We start from the raw sequence: 21,852 nt of genomic DNA, 5'->3' as shown, positions 1-21,852 counted from the left end.
TCACTTCTGGTGAATGAAGCTGGCAGCGGCAGTCCTTCCCAAACGCCGCCGGCAGTGGTGGTGCTTCCCGAACACAGCTCTCAGGCTGCTCCCTGGCCGCTGCAGCAATGCATCAGGGAGGAGGGGGAGGGGGTTTCTGTAGGTTCTGAGGGGGAGGACACTGTTCCTGTAGGTTGTGACACTTGTTGGGACCCAAAATCGGACCAGGATTCTGAACCGGAGTGCAACCAATCGGAGACACTGACGCCACAAGCAATCTCTAATGGTAAATAACTGATGACTGGCGTTATCAACCCTTGCCATCACATACCCATGCTGTTAAAATAGTAAAACAAACAAACAAAAACATAACATTCATAACGTAGTGAATCCAGTTTGTTTATATTGACAATGTTCCAGGAATATTTGTGCTTGTGGCCACCTGTCCTGTTCTGTCTTCCCATTCAGTTTGTTTCCCTCTGCCTAAATTTATGTTGCTCTTTCTTTTCCCCTGTCATATTAGTTCTGATGTCTGCAGCCCCAGAACTTATGAGGAGGGACGGGACAGGTCAGGGGAGAGGCTCCTCCCCTCATCCAGGTGAGGCCGTGGAGGAGGACGATGAGGAGTGTCTGTTGTTTAGCAATCCTTTTAATTATAACCATCTTGCTTCGTTCCCAAGTAGGCGAGTGCCTGACGAGCACAGATCTAGTCACTTTGAATTATCCCAAATTTGTATATACTTTACTCGCATACACATTCCTACAGTACTTTGTGACCACAGTAAGTTATTTTCCCTCTTTGTCACCTGCAAAGCTGTATGTCTTAACTAAGCTACCTCCACATTGCGCTGTCGGCCAGTTTGAAAGAGTGCTTTGGGTGGACACATACAGTAAGGGGTGGTCAGCAACCTTTTTGACATGAAGTGCCATTTATTTTCTTTATTTAGTCAGCATGCCATTGCCATATCAACATTAAATTTAATTAAAATATATATTTCCTGCAGATGTGTATTGTCCATAACCTTTATAGTTTAAGATATTCTGATTTGCATTCTGACTTCCAGTCATGTTGTTGGATCTGAGTAATTGCTCATTGGATATTTAGTCCCCGAGTAGGACGTTGGGCTATAGCTATATGACATGTCTAGTAGTAGTATGACAATCCCTATAGGCTATTTGGCCCGAGCCGACCTAGTGCTGATATCAGATAGATGTGGTAGAATCATATATGGATAGTTCTAACTGACTTAGTCATCGTGACAAGCATAGTCGGAGAATATATAACAAGGGTCGGCTTCAGGGAGAAGGCAGAAGTCGAAACATCCTGGTTTAAGTTCTAACCAGACACCCCTGCTCTAAGTTCTAAGTTCTAACCTAAGTAATCAGCAATAGCGCTTTGAGCTATTTCATAGTGAGTGTATGTAATTTAATTAACCTTTAATGTACATCTTAAAATTTACTCTAAACCAAAATTTCTCTCTTGTAGCAGTGCACTGTGGAGTGATTACCCTCCACTGTTGGCACCATAGTTTGTTTGAACTTTTGTAGAATGTGTACAGTTCAATGAAAGTACAGGTCAATCCAAAATCTGCTAAAACCAGAAAAAGCACCAAGACTTGTTACATAAAGGTCCTCCGTTTTCAATTCATAAAAAAAATAAAATAATAATCATATCCTATCCTATATATTATATACACTGTTAGAAAAAAGGGAAAATGTGTACACTATCCCTATCACAAATTCACATTCCAGTAGATGGCGGTAATGCAACCACGTCAAATGCCATTAACTCTCAAAGAAAAGAAGAATATTGGGACAAGCAGCGGAACAGGAGAAGAACAGCAGTATGGCGGAGCAGGAATACAGCGCCCTCGATTTACAGGGCTTCGAGAAACGACTACAGAGTTTGTTTAAAAGCGGTTGCTCGAGTCACGCGCTGCAGGTGGACTCTAAAACCTTTTTTTCCGATTTCCGCAAGGTAAGACAGAGTTTATAAGGAATTGACATAATAAAACCTGTGGAGGAGATTGGAGAACATAAAGCAAATGGTTCAGATTCCCCTCCCCCAGTGACAGTTGGCTAACGACCACCACCCCGACGTAGCGCGAGCAGCATGTTCTTTAATAGACAAAAGGGGTTTTAGTACTTTTTTACCCGTTCAAATTGGTTTTATTGTTCAGTTGTACATTCAGTTCTCGGGCTACAGTACTACCTAAGTCACAAACATTAGCCGTTAGCTAATGCCACTGATAAGATATTCCATGCATGTGGTGTTTTATTATCACAACAAACTGAACGCAGCATGGGTTGCGTCACTGAAGTTGATTGTCTGTGTGTCATGTTAATTCAACTAACTAGTCAACACTGACTAGTGACTAACCACTATGACTATAGCCAGTGAGCCAGCCAGCTGTTCAGCTACTAAGCACAACATTAGCCTGGTTTAGCTTAGCATTTGTGCCATAAACAAGTCGTTTCTGGGCAACACATGGATATACATTCAGTAAACATGTAGTGGATTAAATGTTATTAACGGGAATTAGGCCGCAGGCTACTGTTTGAAAATTGTACCATTATGGAATAGAATATTTTTACTATATTAACTACAACTGGTGGGGGGAGGCTAACGATGGGAAGAGTGAAAGAAAACTATGATTTATTGTTCTTAATACAGTTACTAGCCATTTATCAGATTAATTTCCATAATGTTCCAGTTCCAATTTTGTCTGCTCATTTCTTTGTGTTTCACTTACAATTCTACTGGTTTAATCTGTATCCCATTCCTGACTGAGTTCTCTATCCTGATTGGATAAAAATCGGTGTCCTAACCTGAAAATACATTTGCTGTTCAATATAAATCTGGAGAGACATGGAGACTCCTGTTACTGAACAAATACTCTATAGCAATATACAGCTCTTTAACTTGTATTTTAACCAAATAAACCTTACCTTTATTATTCGTAATAATTATTTTTCATATATCTCTCCCTAGCTGGTGGAGGAGTACACACATCAGTTCCAGACTCCACTGCCTCAACTCAGGATCCTCGAGATTACTCTGTGCAATTTTGATCCTTACCTGTTTCCAGAAGGCTGTGATGATGTGCTCTCCATGCTCAGCAGTCTGGCCTTGTAAGTCAGTGGTTCTCAAACTCTTTCACGTCCTGTATCTCTAAACTAAAGCTTTGAGCGCTGTCCATTCACGTCTTGTTTTTCGGGCCAACGATCTTCCTTAGTCTCTCAGTCTATATCTATGGTGCTGTCAATGGTTTTGATCAAAACGGCGATGTTCTGTCGTAATGTCTGACTTAATCATTCATCTCGTTAGGAATATATTGAATATTTTCAGAAAAATCTGAGTAAACTCTCTGAGGTACAGATACTTACAGACCCATAAGGGTCCATTTGGTTCCAAACTATAATTTAGCTGGAGACCCCCTGGAAATCCCTCCAGGACCCCTGGGGTCCCCAGACCCCATTAGAACCGCTGTTGTAAGTAACCGTGTTGGTCTTTGAGGCCTTACAACTATTAGGAAATGGGATGCAAATGTCAAGAATCAATTTCTTGCCCAAAGAGTAATTCCTAGGATTTCTGTTCCCTCACAGGAGTGTGTTTGAGCTCTTGCTGTTCTTTGACAAGAATGACTTCAATCTGGATCCACTGAAACACTTTGCTGTTAAATTCCAGGTGAGGCTTCATCCATTTTCTGACTTGGCTTAATTATGCATTGCCTTCAAAGCATCATTAATCATTATATATAATTTTACTGTAAGTATAAATCACAATCGCTGCACCCTTCCCTGTGATTCCTGTGTCTTTTCAGAAGTCTGGTGATGTGTTCCACATACTGTAGAGCAGGGCTTTTCAAATTGTGTGATGCTGCAATTTATTCTCCTTTTCGCCTAACTGTTTCTTTCCAGGAGTGTCATAAGTCCCTTGCGAGGCATCAGAATGTTCACTTGCTCCAGGTGAGCAATTGCTTACAAGATGGCGGGCCATGGGCGAACAACACTCTGCAGTCCATCCTCACACAGTCCACATTACCTCAAACTGAAGGTTTGCAATGGACAAAATATGTTTTATACCTGGCTGCCACACACTCCAATCAGCAACCATATTTTTTGCATTTGTTTTATACCTGTCTGCCACACACCGACTCCAATCAGCAACCATATTTTTTGCATTTGTTTTATACCTTTCTGCCACACACCGACTCCAATCAGCAACCATATTTTTTGCATTTGTTTTATACCTGGCTGCCACACACTCCAATCAGCAACCATATTTTTTGCATTTGTTTTATACCTGGCTGCCACACTCCAATCAGCAACCATATTTTGCATTTGTTTTATTGTATGTTCAATGTGTGTAAATATTTTCCTCTTGAATTGTTATTCTTAGAATTATTTTTAATGATAATTGACCAAGCTATTTCATCCTGCAGCTAGTCCAGAAATATCCTTGATCAAGCTTAATTGCTACATACTAATTCCTACACGTGTTGTGTTTATAACCACGCCCCCGGGCAAGTTAAGTTTACTGAGGTTAGGGTTAGGTTTAGGTATAGTTTTACTGAGGTTAGAGTTAGGTTTAGGTATAGTTTTACTGAGGTTAAGGTTAGGTTTAGGCTGTCAATCACAGCGACTGGCCAATCACAGCGCGTCGACTGCACAACCCATGTAGGCTTTGGTATGTCGCAGCTTAATTATTTCTTTGCTGGCTAGCAGTTAGCGTTTATGAAGTTCCCAGTGCTGGCTGATAACTAAGGTTAGCATCCCCTAACGGCGGGTCTGTATCCATCGCAATAAATTAGAATAATCTGAAAAAAATCATTATTTGCCATAATGCAATACAAATGAATAAACTTTCATATATTTTAGATTAATTAACTGAAATAATTCAAGCCTTTTATTGTTTTAATATTGATGATTATGGCGTACAGCTCATGAAAATCAAAAACTATCAGTGAATTAGAATATTTTACTAGACCACTAAAAAAATGATTTTTTAAATGAGAAATGTCGACCATCTGAAAAGTATATTAATGTATCTGGGCTGGGCTACTTCTGGGTCTGGGCTACTTTTGAACAAATTATTTCATCAATGGGGCGTGCCATGGAGGTGCCTGTGGCACTGTTGAGGTGTTATGGAAGCCCAGGTTTGCTTTGATAACAGCCGTAAATGAATTTATATTGTTCAGTCTCACACCTTCCTCTTGACAATACAACCAAGATTCTCTGTGGGGTTCAGGTCAGGCCAGTTGGCTGGTCAGTTAAGCACAGTAATACAGCACACAGTGCTGTAAAATATCATAATAGATGGTTGTGTTGAGACTCTGGACATGACAAAACACAGTGATGATTTAGGCCATGTTATCGGCTGGTGGTGATCCACTGACTGACTCATGACTGAAAATGTAACAATGGTTTCAACACAGCCATCTTACATTGTGCTTCAGTAATAGTTGACAAGCTTCATGGAGATGCTAATTTTCCTTTACAGCTCGATTTGGCACCTGCCCACAGTGCCAAAACTACTAGTAATTGGTGTACTGACCATGGTATTACTGTGCTTAACTGACCAGCCAACTGGCCTGACTTGAACCCCACAGAGAATCTTGGTTGTATTCTCAAGAGGAAGGTGTGAGACTTAAGACTGAACAATACAAATTAATTTACGGCTGTTATCAAAGCAAACCTGGGCTTCCATAACAGCTCAACAGTGCCACAGGCTTATCACCTCCATGCCACGCCCCATTGATGAAATAATTTGTTAAAAAGTAGCCCAGACCAAGTAGTAACTGCATACATTAATATACTTTCAGATGGTCGACATTTGTCGTTTAAAAAATCATTTTTTTTAGTGGTCTTGTAAAATATTCTAATTAGATAGGATTTTTTTATTTTCAGCTGTACACCATAATCATCAATATTAAAACAATATTAAAAGGCTTAAAAGTTTATATTTATTACATTATGGAAAATAATGAACTTTTTCAGATTATTCTAATTCGTTGGGATACACAGACCTAGCATTTAGAGGCATGAGTCATTAAGGTTGTTGAGTATTCTACACCTGTGTTATGTGGAAATTACCTAAACAAAATGTACTTCATCAGTAATGAGCTATCCTGCAGAAAGGTTTTAACTAGAACACACTACAACATTGTCTGAAGAGTCAAGTCTGTTAAATGTATTTCCCTTACAAATCCTGCTTCCACTGTGTGGACAGGACGGCTACCTCATTACACGAGGGGATAGAATTCTGCATCTACACTATGTTAAGTCAGTCTTTTGCATTGCTTACTTCACTTGTCTTCTAACTACCCAGTGCTCTTCACCATGTTTGCCTCTAAAGATAGCCATGCGGGGTGCCAAGCTGCTCATTGGTTTAAGACTAGGTAGGGACTCCTAGGGTCAAAACCGGTTTAAGATCAACCACACCAATGCAACTCATTGCAACTCAATGGGTTGCATTGGTGTGGTTGACCTTAAAAACCATCTCGTCCCGACCAGACCCTTTTGGTGTGGTTTGGGCTTTACACAAAGACACCCAGTAGAGTTCATCTAATCAAACAATTTATTGCAAATAAATGTGAAGCTGAGAAGTTCCATCATTATAGTTTGTTTTCAATGCATCTGCATTCTGCACTACTGTGACAAAGACCCATTCTAGTATAATTGAAGCGACACTCGTGTCACTCGTTCCTTATTAGCTCTGTGATGAAACTAAGTCCATGTCTCTCCTCCTGTTTGACTCCTCCACAGTGGACCGATATATCGGCTCCCAGCTGCCAGTGTTGTTGGAGCTACAGGCACGCTACCTGTTGACCTATGAGAGGGTCAGCGAGGCTATGGCCCTGGCCAAGTGCTGCTCTCAGCATCCCACAGCAGGAGAACATCCCTTCTTCCTCCAGGTGTACCTCACCTGGCTTCACAAAACCTCCCAGAATGACCTTCTGAACAAAGAGGTGGGCTGAGTGACTGTTGTATAGAGATGATGTGTACACTGCACGTGTCTATGTGTATGAGGGAGGACTGTATAATAATATTGACTGAAAGTACAAATTTACATTTTGTGTAAATATACTGTATATTTCTAAATATCTTGTTAATGATTTGTGTTACATGTGCAATTTGAATACAGTGAAAACTTACGCTACACATGAACAGACATTAAATAAATAAATTGCAATTATGACACACTGAACTTTTTCAATGTGTCTATGATTGTCTGTCAAATCAATCTCTAGATTATAAAATAACCGGCTCAGCACTGTTGCCAACACACAAATGGAATATAGACTATTATTAGTTAGACTTTTAGGCACTTGCTTAATTTATGCAGGACAGAGTGGAAAGACATGCAACCTAGCAGGACATCATCCAGTATTGTGTAGTGATTACACATCCAATTAGCTACTCTGGTGTGCCCTGAATGGAACTTTTAATGATGTAATGGCACTTTTTTTTCCACCCTCAGGTGGCTGATCTTAATGGCAAAGATGCTGTTCGCATCATCTGTAATATGGAGAATGAGGAAGAGGATGAATCGCTACTGGCCCTCACCAGAGCCATCCTCTCCCAGCAGCTCCGAAGAGGAGACATGGACCACTTGTGGTAGGTTTTACTGTCAAATTGTGTCAATAGAAATCCACAAATGATACTAAAGGGCCATGTAATGTAAAGCACTTTGAATTGCCTTGTTCTTGAAATTTGCTTGCCTTGCCTTACAGTGAACTTGTATTCCTATGGAGTAAACTACATATGCGTTTGAAAACCCCTAAAGATGTTTTACTTGAGGAGAGCCATCAGCTGATGCTGGCTGCTTCCAATGTCAATTCAATCTTCCCGTTCATCAGAGTCATTCTGGAAGAGGTGAGACATGAAAAGAAGTATTTTTCATATGAGAGAGAGCTACTTATTTTTGTACCGTAGACATCCGTTTTAGGATGCGTGCCCATTACCTCATTTACATATTTTATTATGTCTGCATAATGGCTGAGGCAGACTGGGAAATTTCCAAGAGTCAGTAGCTTTGAAATAATGGTGGTGGACGAGATTCATTTGATAACACATTTATAGAATTCACTGGTATTCCCCAACTTTTACATATTTCAGAGTTAATAACGGTCTAATTTTATGTATTTAGTTGGGCAAAGACGGGTTCCAATTTAGTTTGGAGCTGTGCACCAAGGCCCTTCAGTCATGCCTTCCCTCTGACGTCGGCACCAAGACCCTGATCTACAAGACCATCGCTGGCCTATTTCCCAATGACCTGGAGATGTGCAGAGCCTGTGCTCTGCTGGTCTACTTCCTGGAGCACACTGTGGAGGCGTACAAGATGGTCTTCCAGCTCTACACACAGCCTGACCAGGAGTACCACGCAGATGCCAGCCCCGTCAGCAACCAAGTTCGCTTTGAGTTGCTCCAGGTAGTGAAATGGCTTGATTAATACACCATGACGAAATGCTTATATTCTGTGTTTGCATGTTTGTGTCAATGTATGTTTTGCGTGAAACCTGCTACCCTGAGCATTATTGGGCTCTTGAATACAATTGTACATGTTGTCGAGCATGTACAATGCTCGACAACGTTCACAACTACATTTTTACTGTCTTTCTGTAGGTCCTGAAGAAGGACTTGTACTTTGACCCGGAGTTCTGGAACCTTATGGCTCTGAGAGCCAGCTGTATAAATCTAATGAGTCAGACTGTGGAGAGTGCTGCCCTGGAAGAGATCTTGGAGTGGGTCCCTGACGACTGCACCAAAAATCCCGATCTACATTTAAACACCCATTCGAGTGACATCCAGCAAAGCACAGACGTGGCGCACCACCAGGCAGGGCCGAAGGAGTGCCAGATTAAAGACGACACGAATCACGTGACAACCAAACGAAGAACGATGAAGGAATCTTTCAGGCGGTCCTTTTGGCAGCTAGGCAAAACAAACCCACAGATGGACGAGGCTTCCACGTCATTTCTGTCTAAAATGAAGCAGGCGGCGGTGGTCCTTCCCAAACTCCCACAGATAAACGAGGCCTCCGCTTCGCTGCTGGTTAAAATGAAGCAGGTGGCAGTGGTCCTTCCCAAACTGGGCTTTGCTCTCTGGCCACTGGTGCCGCTGCAGGAGCGCAGCAGCCAGAAGGACGGTGTCTATGGTTCTTCTGACACCTGGTGGGACCCAAAAGACGACAGCAGCAGCAGCGACTCCGATTGGTTGTACTCTGGCTTAGAATCCTTGGCAAAAGAGCAGATGCACAAAGCCAGAAAACTCAACAAAGATGCCCCTTTCAAGACACCACCGCTACAAGCAAACACCAAAGGTAAATAACAGGACTGTCAGTCCTCGCCATACAATAATCTGTTTATCACATACCCATACTCATTAATTGAATGTTAAAATTGTGTGACAGATATTGGTCAGTTTACTTGTATTATGCACAGACATGCGTGCGGTCATAAAATGTAGAATGCATTCAGATGTCCCCATGGACATGTGCTGGTCAGGTGACAACATTTACTACATTCATTTTGTATGATGATACTGTGTGTATCATTCAAGGCTGCCGTTTTTTTTCTTTTTATACATGAAGGCTGCCGTTTTTTTTATCTGAGGGAAGGAAAGTATTTTGTGCACATATTGCCCAGTTAGCTTAGCCAACAGACTATGGAGAAGCTGGGGTGAAATGCAAAACGCATTCCTGTCATTACTTGCGCAAGCAGAGCGTGCAAGTACTGCAATCGGCTGGGAATGTCGGTGTTGTCCGTCGGCCAATCAGGGACCACCATTCTTGATGACATAACTAAGGTACGTTTGGGGATCGGCTGGGTTTGTACGTATGTATGTCACGGCAAGAATGGTGGTCCCTTATTGGCTGTTGATGGTGACGTAACGAAGGCAGGTTTCAAGGTTGGTATAAGGTCAATAACTGGTCTAAAGGATATAGAACAGCAGTTTAAATAGACATTAGTTAGTAGCAGTACTTGCGCGCTCTGCTTGCGCACAAGCCGTGTATGGCCTACTTCTAGTTATAATTAACAAGGAAGCCATTGTGCTTCTAAACGGGGGAACTGTTGGACAGATGATGGAGGCTTTTCGAGTTCACTGCTCACCATTTTCACCTGTCTCCTCTCTTCCTCTCCCTCTCTTCTCGCTTGCTCTCTCTCAGCTGTGAGTGAGTCCTCCCAGACTCAGCCCTTCTCCTGTCCCGAGTGCCTCTACGCCTTCACATCTCAGGACTTCCTCCACAAACACATGAAGAGGAGCCACAGTGACCTCTACTGTCAGATGTTGAGGAATGGACAGATCCCCTCAGCAGCCTGTCAACAAATCACCAGCACCGCAGCCAACCAGAGACAAGGAGACACAGATGATACAGGCTCTTATAGTCAACAGCTTACCGAAACCTTAACTCGGCCAGGTGAAGTAAAAACACACGAGCTGACTTCCACAGGAAAGAGACTCCACACCTGTAAATTGTGTGACAAGAGTTTCAGACATGTCGGTGACCTAAAAAGACACATGCCTGTCCACAGTGGAGAACAACCGTTCCAGTGTAAATATTGTGGTAAGAGTTTTAACGACCAGAGTAATCTGAGGAAACACGAGCGTATACACACGGGCAAAAAGTCGTACCATTGCACGCAGTGCGGCAAAGCTTTCAGTCGGATGGATTGTCTGAAGATACACATGCGCGTTCACACCGGAGAAAAACCGTTCCACTGTGAACAGTGTGACAAAAGCTTTAGTCAGTTGGGTCTGCTGAAGACACATCAGCGTCTCCACACTGGAGAAAAACCCTTCCAGTGTAAATGGTGTGACATGAGTTTCAACGAGTCAGGCAATCTGAAAAGACACTACCAGTATATGCACGCTTGAGGAAAACATTTTCCACAGTAGCGAGTCAACACTGTTGATTGTACAACAGCTAAAGGTCCCTTCTTCACCAGCGTGTCCACACTAAAACCTTCCACTGAAAAGTGTGACAAGTGTAACCCTTTAAGACATGAAGCCGATTCTACAAATGTCTAATTTAAAATCCAACGTTTTCAGACCCCCAAATAGACCCCCAAAATTATATTTATTTTGGCCGCGGAGGCGCCCCCATCTCAAAATATTTTGTTCCAGGGACTCCCAGAAGCAAACATTTGAGTTACAATTACGGCAAAACATTTCGGAAGCACACTCAGTTTAGAGATCAGGACTTAACGTTCGAGCAAACCTATCCAACTTAGCACTGCATGGCCTAATTGTGCAAGCTCACAAACGCAAATGGATATTTGTGCGAAAGCTACCATGATGGAAATAATCTTATTTTGATTGATGTATGCCTCTTTTTCACATGTTTTATATCAATGCTTCACCATTTTTGATATCCCATTATAAAAGGGACTACATATGTTACATTGTGTAATTGACTTGTAATTTATTGATTCTGTAGGGATCTTTTTTTTTTTTAGGAGAGCCCTATATTGCCTCTAATACTGTCTGACATAACATAAATCTCTGTCCATCTGTCACTGTCTAGCTATATATATCCTTGTCTGTCTCAGTCGCTCGCTCTTTACATCCGATTTTCAGACGGTGCGTAATGTGGCTATCTTCAGTAAATTCACCCAAAATAAAACGACTTCACAAGACAATATGATTTCAGATTTATTCCCCAAACATGCTTAGATTATCAATTGTGATGCTATATAATTTATTCTGATACAGTAGTGATGCTAGCAGTCAATTGAACATGAGATGGGGCGTTTCTAGGGGTAGTTGCTCTTGTTAGTAGGTGGTATTTAGATGGCCATGAGATTTCAATTGTAATGAGAATCTTTTATTTTTTTTACCATAACTACGTTAACCCAAATAGCGTCCCCAGCTCCCTATCCTGGGGAATTCTGTGATGATCACCATTTGGCACAGACTTTGTATTTACCGTTTTGTGGGCTACAGCAGCTTGGTCTCGACACAAGCACTTCTTCCCTTATCTTATAGATAATTGTCTACGGTTATAGAAAATTGCTTTTCGGTCAGAACTACAGTACTTTACCCCAACATGTATTTGAGTGTGTCAGTGTGCACAAGGTTGGAGATAATTCAGGGCGGCTAAACAGAATACTGCCGTTTCACACTTAAATAAGCAAAAATTACCAGCCAGCAACAATACAAGTGAGAACTTTCATGAACAAAAATGACAAACAGTTTTTTCGACTTTTAATAAACCGTTCAATGTTTATGACCAAATCTCAAATTCCACCGGATGTCTTTCTCTACACAGCGTAGTTATTTTATTTAAAGATTAAACCAGTGGTTCTCAAACTTTGTAGGCCCCTCTGTAAAGGTCCATAAGGAACTAGAGGGTTCCTGGACTCCACTTGAGAACCACTGGATTCGAATCAAACTCAGTCCATCGACCCGAGGCCGATAAAAAAAAAAAGAAAAAAAAGCCTTCTAAAACCTAACCTAAGGTTTTCTGAAAACCTTCATTCTTATTTAAAAATACTAAAATAATTGTTGCTACATGTATAACAACTATGAGACAGAGGTAGCATCCGGATTGAAAGGTACTGTATAATAACATTATAGGTCTCGACCAAGAGTTATTTTTGCATTCAATGTCAGTTCATTTAAAAGAGGACTCTATTATCTTTCTGGTCAACTTCAGCTCTGATGTGGCCTCGGTCCTCTTTCTGTTCACACTGTAATATTTAGGGTTGGCACACATCTGTCAAAGGCAAGCCTAATGGGCTACAATACTTGCAAAGGGTGAAGTGAACCTGGAGTGCTTTGTGTTCACAATGCACAGGTTAAAAACTAACCACAACGCAGACTAGAGTTGGAACTGTACTCGGACCACCTCCAGCTCCTGAGGCTCATTATCTGACGTGTCCAACTCCCCAAGTGTTCACAATCACATGCACGAAAAATAGCTGTATCATGGTTTGAGTACATTTCAGAGGCTTCAAACGTGAGGAATGTTCTTTTGTCAATTGTGAAAACTGGTATAACAGAAAACATGTTCAAGTCTTATGTCGGTGTGAGTTATCAATGTTTCTGTTCACGCGTGTCATCTTAACATTGATTTCAACGTGTTTGAATCACAGATGGACAGAAAGTCCATGTTTACCTGTTTTCTGGGTGACCAGACCTGGTGGGTCAGCTAGAGGTCACATGTTCTTTTCATCCGGATGAAGGCCAAATTGTTCGGTTGAAACAGGGCTGCAACTATCAATTAATCAAATAATTTGTTTTTATGTACATTTATAAATTAATGGATTTTCTTTGATGCACAATATAATCTGTAGCATATCAAAATTGGCCATATCGACCATAAAAATGCCATATCGGTATCTGATCAGTCTCAAAATGATAGATTATTTTCGCAGATATTGATAACGCAATAATGTGACTCACTTTTGTTTTGTGTATTTCTAATGTTTGAAGGCAGCATAATCTGTATAATATTGTAATTGTTCAGAATCGGCAGATGTGATTGGATATCGGTCATAATTTCATAATCGCGCACCTCAAATGTTTTTCCTAATCAACTATACAACTCTGCAAACATGTAGTGGTTTGCAGATCTGCTATTTTTGAAAAGGTTTAAGAAATTCATAACTCAATTTAAAGTCCTAAAAACCGATTTTTTTATTCAAATCAATTATCAATATATATATATTTTAAATAACTGATTAGTTCAATTGACTGTTGCAGGCCCTAGGTCAAAACACCTGATTATGCATTTTGCACAGTAAAACTGTTTTCAGCGCTACTAGCTGTTGTGCACAACTTTTCTTCTTTTTCTTCTTTACACAGAGCGTTCTCAGAGCGCTGGGCCTCCATGGTTTTTCTCATCTTGTCCACCATCCAAGGAGGGACAGAGAACGGCTTCAGTTCCTCCGTTTTCAACTCGGGACAGTCCCTGAAACACAATACACACATTACACAACAATAGACCATTGGTTTATAAAATAAGTATGTTTATATAATACAATACACTGTTATTTAGTACAGAATTCTACTACTGTCAACAATATTGTAATCGAAGATCTTCTCTTATGGGGGTCCCTGGGAATAACTCTTTTCAAATTGGGGGGATCCGTAGCCTGTCCTCAACATGAGAATGTTTGAGACTGGCATACTGGTTTAGACAGTGTGAGAATACTTACTTGTACTCATCAGTGCGGAATAGATCCTGAATGTCTTCTTCGATCAGCAGATAGGCCTACAGACAGAGTTTGTTGTGCATGTTCACTACACCAGTAAGAAAAGACATTTGATTCAAGAAAAAACACTTGGGTGGCGCATGAGTAAAGTAGTACTGTACTAATGGGTACCGCAATGGGTACTTACTGGGTAGGTCATGCTTTTAGGAGGAACTACGGTTGCACTTTTACAAAAGGTAGGCACTTATAAAGGTCCTTTCAGATGGGCAGCGTGTGACACAGACGCCTGGATCAACGACAACAAAAGCGTAAAAAAAGAAGCTCAACACAATCCAGGTCTCGGCGGGCGTGTGCACGAAATGCACCTGTGTCAATTTCATGGGACAGTGCCCACGTAAATACGCTTGTGTTGTCGCCCCTCAACTTTTCCGCACGTACAAAAAAAACAGGCCTCTCATTGAAACTTCGTCAGTCGCTGGCACGCTGCCCATCTGAAAGAACCTTTAGAAGCACTGGTGCAAATACCAGCAGTTACGTTTGTGCGTTGGGTTAACAGTAGGTATGTAACACTATTAGTTGTGGGTAACATTTACAAAGTTAGACATGTGCTAGAAGCACTATATAATTGTAGTTGTATCCAGAGAGCAACAATACCAGAGCATTACAGGAGAAGTTCAGGTACGATGAAATTTGTTTTTTTATATAAGTTTTATCCCACGATTTTGTAACCCATTTTTCACCCCTGTGTCAATTATCTAATGTGATCCTGGGCTCTACACACCCTCCGCCAACCTAGTCCCCATATATGGGGGACATGGGGAGAGCAACGGACTTGAACTCATGCTTCCTTCATGCCCAAGTGTCCAAGTTGCTCCTTTACACCTGACGGGGGAGTTTCCCTGGTTGGACATAGCGCGTGGAAGGAACACGTTATTCCAACCAGTTCCTTTCCCCTCCATCAGGTGCCCCGGCTGGTCAGGAGGAGGCAGTTTAGAGACCATGATTACTGCATGTTTTTTGTGGGAACACGGGGAGAACATGCAAACTCCACACAGAGAGGCCCTTTCGCCAACCCCGCCTCGGGTATGGGCACTGATGACGCTGAGGAAACGCCGCCAGCACCCACAGCGTCCCGAGCGGGAATCCAACCCAGGACCTTCTAGTTGTGAGCACTACCAACTGTGCCACTGTGCCCCCAGTGTACGATGAAGTTTATGATCATATCAACATTTTACATCTGAACTTTCTTCTGAATGTATAGACAGAAACAGGAAGTTCTCACCATCTTTCCTCCAGTGGCTCTCATGTGCTGCCCCTCTGCCAGCCAGTGTTTATCCTGAGCATCGGCTGCATACTGGTATGTGCGCACACACACACACACACACACACACACACACACAAACAATTTGTCAACTACTGCAAGCGTGTTTGCACATTTACAGTACATCTGGCCTCCTATACAGAAGTGGGACCAACGGCCTTAGCCACAAGAGGCTGTAATTTATCATGGATTGTGCAACAGCTAAAGGCTTATTCATACTCCAGCTTTCGTAAAACGGTGGTTTTGATGGCAGCACTCATATAGTACAGAAAGGAATAGAATAGCGGCAGTTAGGCAGTAGAGAGAAAGCAATTGATGAATATGAATTTGAGGAATTGTTGGCCATGGAGGTTAGGAGATATGAGCAGATTGAGCACGGTGATGGTCCTTTTGTTTCACATTCTTCTATATATATATATATTGAAGTCTCTCTCTTTCAAACAAGGGGGCCGCCTACCCAACTTCTAGACAAATCACATTGCCCGGAGTCTCGGTGACCACCGTTTTGGTGGTTATTAAGAGAGAAGGGCTGATGACAGCGGTGGTTTTCTCTTCTCTTCACTCTTCACTGAGAGCAGTTAAGCTGCTTTTAACTGCTTTATCCAGCCAACATAGTGAGTGAGTGTCGAGTATGAGTGTATTTCACCTTAAACAGATCAGCATGTTTGATGTAGATCCGTCCTCTGGTCCCACCCATCCCCAACGCCCTACAAGACCACAACATTTACAATCATGTTCAAATAACATATTTGCATGACACGTTTCATAAACAATGGTGATACAAAGAATGTTGCAACCCATACTGTGATATAGTAGTACTATACTGTAATTATGTGTATTACTACAGTACAATAATACGTGCATTACCACATTAGTAGTAGTATTAGACTATTAGTTGTAGTAGTTTTTGGACTTACTTGTTAGCTCGAGATCCGAGGACAAATGTGCTGCTGTCAATCAGTCTGGATGGATCCCACTATGACATATGAATACAATACAATAATTACTAAATAACCAGATAGATTATATTACCCCTCCACTGCGTCGGGGTCTAGTAGTCTGTGTTTATTTATCAACAATAACAGCATCAGCATAGTCAGATCTTATTTTTTTAAAGCAGATATGTAATGCAATGACAGTATAAATGTTTACCTTTGGACCTTCTCTCTTAACGGATTCGGATGCCTTTGGTTTGGCTCTGAACAAACAAAACAATGAATGTCTTACATGAATTCAGTTTGTGTAAAAAAGTTAAAAGATAGTTGTATTAAAAGAAATGTGCTTATTACAATCTGAAAAAGTATGAATACAATAATTGGTACGAAAATGATGTCTAGTTGCAGCGCTAGTTAGCAGGGAGACTTACGGGGTTGTGAAGGTGGTTCTGTCGTGGGACGCGGTCTGACCAGCTGGACGACCTTTCCTCTGGAAACACAATTATGTCTTCATTACATATGCTGTACATAACCAGCTCAGTGGCCTTGAAAGACGCTGAAAAATGGGACTCAGCATCAAGGGTTGGATTGGGGGTAAATCCCTGCGACATACTAGAATGTCCAGGGGGTGTACTTAAGCTGCCTCACGGCTCATGCTAAGGAAACAGGAGATAGGCTCCTGCCCTATGGGCCTCAAGGCTCAGCAAGACTTACTTACTACTACTTACATATACATTGCAATGATGTAAATACTGTATTAGAGGTGCAACAGTTAAACCAAACTAATTAATTTAATCTAGAAAATAGTTAAAACAGTTAAACCAAACTAATTAATTGAATCAAGAAAATGCATAATCACTTTCAATATAAAATGGGGGGTATTAGATTTAGTTTGTTTAAAATCAACATGGATCGTTGATCGGCTATAATACCACATAGGTTTCGCACTACATTCTGATTACATGATAAGGCTATTTTTGTGCAATTATCTTTTTTCAAGTCAATTCCTTGATAATATATATATATACATATATATATATATATATATATATATACATATACCGGTACACACACACACACACACACACGCTTCTTGATTATTGGTTGATTATTCGGTTAAATGAAAAATAAATTAATAGAAATAAACCAATAGTTGCAGCCCTACACACACACACACACACACACACACACACACACACACACACACACACACACACACACACACACACACACACACACACACACACACACACACACACACACAAACTTAACTTAAAAAAGAGATGAGGTGTCTGTCCACACATACCTTCTTTTGAACTGGACTTCCTCTCTGACTGTCTTCATCCGTCTGTTTGGCCCTCTGGAGAACAGCACAATGTTTTAATAGTCAATAGCTATTCGTTGTACAAGACATAAATAAGGCTTAAGTGGTTAACACATCTGTAAAACATAGGTGTGTGCGTGCATGTGCACACGCATAGCAAATAAGGCTTAAGTGGTTAACACATCTGTAAAACATAGGTGTGTGCGTGCATGTGCACACGCATAGCAGGGGGAAGAGGGAAGGAAAAGAGGTTGGTCATATTGCTGTCTCTATCGCTGTCTGCTACAATGTCAGAGGAGCTGAACAAAAGTAATTTTAGTCTTAGTCTCTTGTTTACCTGTAAACAAGAACATTTGGACGTTGTGTGTGTGGTTGGTACCTTAACTCCGATATCTGGTGGTCTGGAGATCTTGGTCTCTGGTTCTGGGAAAAGCTGCTTTGCCTGGAAAAAAAAGAACAATGGAAAGCATGGGAAAGTTATTCCAAAAATCGAATGAGTCACATTTGTTTTTCTCTGAAGCTGTTCCCTGTGGAGAACACATGCTCAGCTCGCAAATCACATTTACATGTTTACATTGGTAAAACTAGTACTACATTCTGAACCTAAAGGCCTGATTATACCTGCACACCTAAGCGGGTGTGCAGGTGTACGGACACAACATGGTTCTGTTGTGTCCGTGTTCCAGGTGTTACATACATGTTCCAGAAGGTTCCTGCAGGTGTCTTTGATCAGGTGATCAGTGTGAACCTCATCTCCAACGTTCTCCTTCACGTTCTCTGCGGCTTTCTCAAAGAACTGGCAAAAAACAACAACATCGATACAACTACAATCATATCACATATGCTTGTGTGTGTGTGTGTGTGTTAGGTCATGTCATTCAAAACATGGGTTATCATCATCTCTAGGTCAACGCCAGCCAGGACACCGTTTCAACAACGGGTCCAGGAACCACCAGGAGTGCAAATGGACCCTTACAGTTCTGTAACTCTGAGGATTCTCTGGGGTCTCAGAGATAAGATTTATTTTCTTTTTTTAAATCAAATGGGTGGTCCGTGACCTAATATCAACCTGGGTGGTCGTTGAAATTAATAAGGATGAAAATGACTGGTATATGACTCTCCGACATACAATATGGCCCCTTTTCCACCAAAGAACCTTGGTTCTAGAACTGTTTCCGTTCTAGATTCTTGGAACCTTGGCGCTTTCACAGAACCGGCGGACATCTTTTAGTTCCAGTTCAGAACCAACTTTTAGGTTTCTGCTCTGAACTATATTAGGCGGGGGAAATGAACTGAACCGGTTATGGGTCAGGATCTACCTGCAAATATTTCTTGTAAACATTCATGATGTCCTGGTTGAAGCTGGGCTGTATCACTGCTCTCAACAGGTCCATGGAGATGACTGGATCTGTGTAACTACACACACACACACACACACACACACACACACACACACACACACACACACACACACACACACACACACACACACACACACACACACACACACACACACACACACACACACACACACACACACACACACACACACACACACACACACACACACACACACACACACACACACACACACACACACACACACACACACACACACACACACACACACACACACACACACACACACACACACACACACACACACACACACACACACACACACACACACACACACACACACACACACACACACACACACATCATCTAAGTGTTCCAAACTGGTGGTACCTCAGATTAAAAAAGGAGGAGATCCGGGCACTCAGAGTTTAAGAGGGAGAAGAACTTTATTAAACCAATATGTTCCGGCTGATGGATCTTCTCCGTTTTTAACTCTGAGTGCCCGGATCTTCTCCTTTTTTATGTGAGGTCTTATCCAGACTGATCCGGGAGAACCTATTTTAACTTTTTTGACTTCTCGATGTCTCTGGTGAGCACCTGTTTGTGTTCTTTGTCTCTGGTGGTACCTCGCTTTGCTTTGGGCTGAAATATGTTCCTTTAAACACTGACCTGACGGTCATGTGAGAACGTCGCCCGCGCCGCTGGACCTGGCGGTGTTTTATCATCAGATTCCATGGGTTCTAGAATGAACACACACACACACACACACACACACACACACACACACACACACACACGCACACACTTTTGTAAGACAGCAAAACAGTGTAGGAGAGACAGACAGTGGGAGAGCTGAAAGCAAGACGTTGTAGAGAGAGAGAGAGAGAGAGAGAGAGTAGGAAAGCTGTGAGAGGGAGGGACAGGGTAGGAGACAGACACCATGGAAGTTGAAAGGAGAGAACGCCTCAGAGACAGACAACTGAGTCCTCAGAGTTTGATATAGGACGTGTGAAACAATGTAATGACCACACTAAAGAAAGTCACTGGTGGTGGTGGTAGCGGAGGCACGTAGCACATCATTTGGTCACACAAAAAAAAAATGTAATGTAGGCTTTAGTGTTACTGTTAAGTGTTATTATACATTGGGTGTAATCAAAGACTCCACTAGAGTCTAGATTACGATGATGGGTATATGTTTACCTATGTCCTGGGTATGCTCCTGGTTATCTATAGAAATGGACAGGATTATTTAATCTTGAGCTGAAGATATGAGAACCGTTTCCTGCTTGCATTAACTCTTCTGCAGTAGTCCACATTTTATATTCAGTGTGACATCATGCTATGGCGTCACGCTGCTATTCATTGTCGGCAACATTGGATGTTGTTCTGTCTCCATCCAGTTGCTTGCTTGGTGTAATGTGGTGTAGTGTCAACATTGGAGTGTTCATAATTAATAATGTAGTGTAATGTTAGTACAGTACAGTGGTTTTCAACCAGTGGTCCTTGGGGAGTTCCAGGTGGTCCCCAGCTCAATGATGGAGTTGGTAACCAAATGGACCTTTAACTCTTGGGAGCGTAGAATGAAACCACATGGACTGGGTTAATTTGGTTTCATTTGACACTCTCGTGAGTTAAACGATAACAAAATAATGAAAATATCCTTTAGTTTTGGGGCTGAGAGGCTAAATGTCGTCAAATGGTGGTCCGTGGCTCCAATGCCGAATAAATAATGTACCTTGTCCCTTGATATCAAAAGCCAAAAGGGTTGAAAACCACTGATGTAGTAGTGTAATGCTAATGCATTGTTAGTACCTTAGTAGTTTGTTCCTCAGTTTCCATCCAGTCCCTCTCTGTGCGCTGTGCTCCCATGATGAAAGGCTAACGGGGCTGAAAGGCTGAGGGAAAATCGATAAAAAGCCTGATCATTGATCGATCGATATGAGACTTGATCTTTTTTGTGGACACCCGGATCAAACTGAACCAAAGGCCGTGCGTGAACGTCGTTTAACAGGAAAACAAAATGTAAAAACAAAACAAAAAGAGAATAACAAAAAAAACACTTCCGCCCTGGCACAGCGCTTCCGGACTACACGGGAAGTGAGCCAGGAGCGCATGCGCACACATGTGGGCGTGGAACTCAATGAGATCAACAACTACAGACAATCCGGTGAGATTAGACTGACCCCTACTGGCTGTAGCAAAACAGTGACATGCTAAAAATCACTGAAAAGCATATTACCGGACCGGTACCTCTCTATGCTCAAAGTAAAGTAAACAAAACAGTCTGTAAAATCATCTCAGTGTTCACTTCCAACCTTAGAGTATAAGGTTCCAACCTGGACCTGGTGGTGCCTCAGATTTAAAAAAAGGAGGAGATCCGGGCACTCAGAGTTAAAGATGGAGATCCCCAGCGCACCTCGGACCAATGCGCGTCGGATCATAGTATGCCTCCCGGAGTAGCCTCGGTCCCAGGCTTACTTCTGCTCCCGGAGAAGATACAGCTACTTGTATTTAAACCAACATGTTTCGGCTGATGGAGCCCTGATGAAGACAGCTATAGGTCGAAACATATTGGTTTAATTATAATTTAATCAGCGGTTAAACTGCTGAGGACCACCTGGAACGCCCTCAGCGACCCTATGGGGGTCCTCGGACCCGCACTTTGAGCGCCACTGTTTCACCCATCCAATCACAATCTCCCGAAACAGACAGCACCTTACGCATGCCGTTCACGTCACGTTGTAGTCCTCGGTTGTTGTGTTCCATGGCAGC

General features: G+C 42.0%; 2 protein-coding genes across 3 annotated transcripts; one reads left to right on the top strand and one right to left on the bottom strand.

Annotated features, from left to right (window-relative positions):
• The first annotated feature begins 1,818 nt into the window (after positions 1-1,818).
• Positions 1,819-13,005, top strand: LOC308312003 (zinc finger protein 654-like). The gene is made up of 10 exons (XM_080758847.1): positions 1,819-1,957; positions 2,972-3,111; positions 3,586-3,667; positions 3,901-4,036; positions 6,748-6,950; positions 7,463-7,599; positions 7,716-7,857; positions 8,132-8,413; positions 8,608-9,304; positions 10,151-13,005. The coding sequence occupies exons 1-10, from the start codon at positions 1,826-1,828 to the stop codon at positions 10,858-10,860; spliced, it is 2,661 nt and encodes an 886-aa protein (XP_080614973.1). The 5' UTR covers positions 1,819-1,825; the 3' UTR covers positions 10,861-13,005.
• On the bottom strand, positions 11,625-21,152 carry LOC308312005 (deoxynucleotidyltransferase terminal-interacting protein 1-like). Of its 2 annotated transcripts, none has more exons than XM_080758849.1 (13): positions 20,893-21,152; positions 19,678-19,820; positions 19,041-19,137; positions 18,419-18,517; positions 18,101-18,163; positions 17,704-17,757; positions 16,829-16,887; positions 16,615-16,660; positions 16,380-16,438; positions 16,109-16,169; positions 15,424-15,495; positions 14,145-14,200; positions 11,625-13,897 (listed from the first exon to the last, which is right to left on the bottom strand). In XM_080758849.1, exons 1-13 carry the CDS (start codon positions 20,947-20,949, stop codon positions 13,711-13,713), a joined length of 1,053 nt encoding a protein of 350 aa, XP_080614975.1. In that variant the 5' UTR covers positions 20,950-21,152; the 3' UTR covers positions 11,625-13,710. The 2 variants fall into 2 exon arrangements, with proteins under 2 accessions (XP_080614975.1, XP_080614976.1); XM_080758850.1 differs by having other exon boundaries at positions 19,750-19,820.
• Positions 21,153-21,852: the final 700 nt, after the last annotated feature.

Source organism: Protomyctophum bolini (genome assembly GCF_963924005.1).
Source record: "Protomyctophum bolini genome assembly, chromosome: 24".
Classification (NCBI taxonomy): Eukaryota; Metazoa; Chordata; class Actinopteri; order Myctophiformes; family Myctophidae; genus Protomyctophum; species Protomyctophum bolini.
Note: the sequence above shows the minus strand (reverse complement) of the source record. Positions and strands in the feature narration are given on the sequence as shown.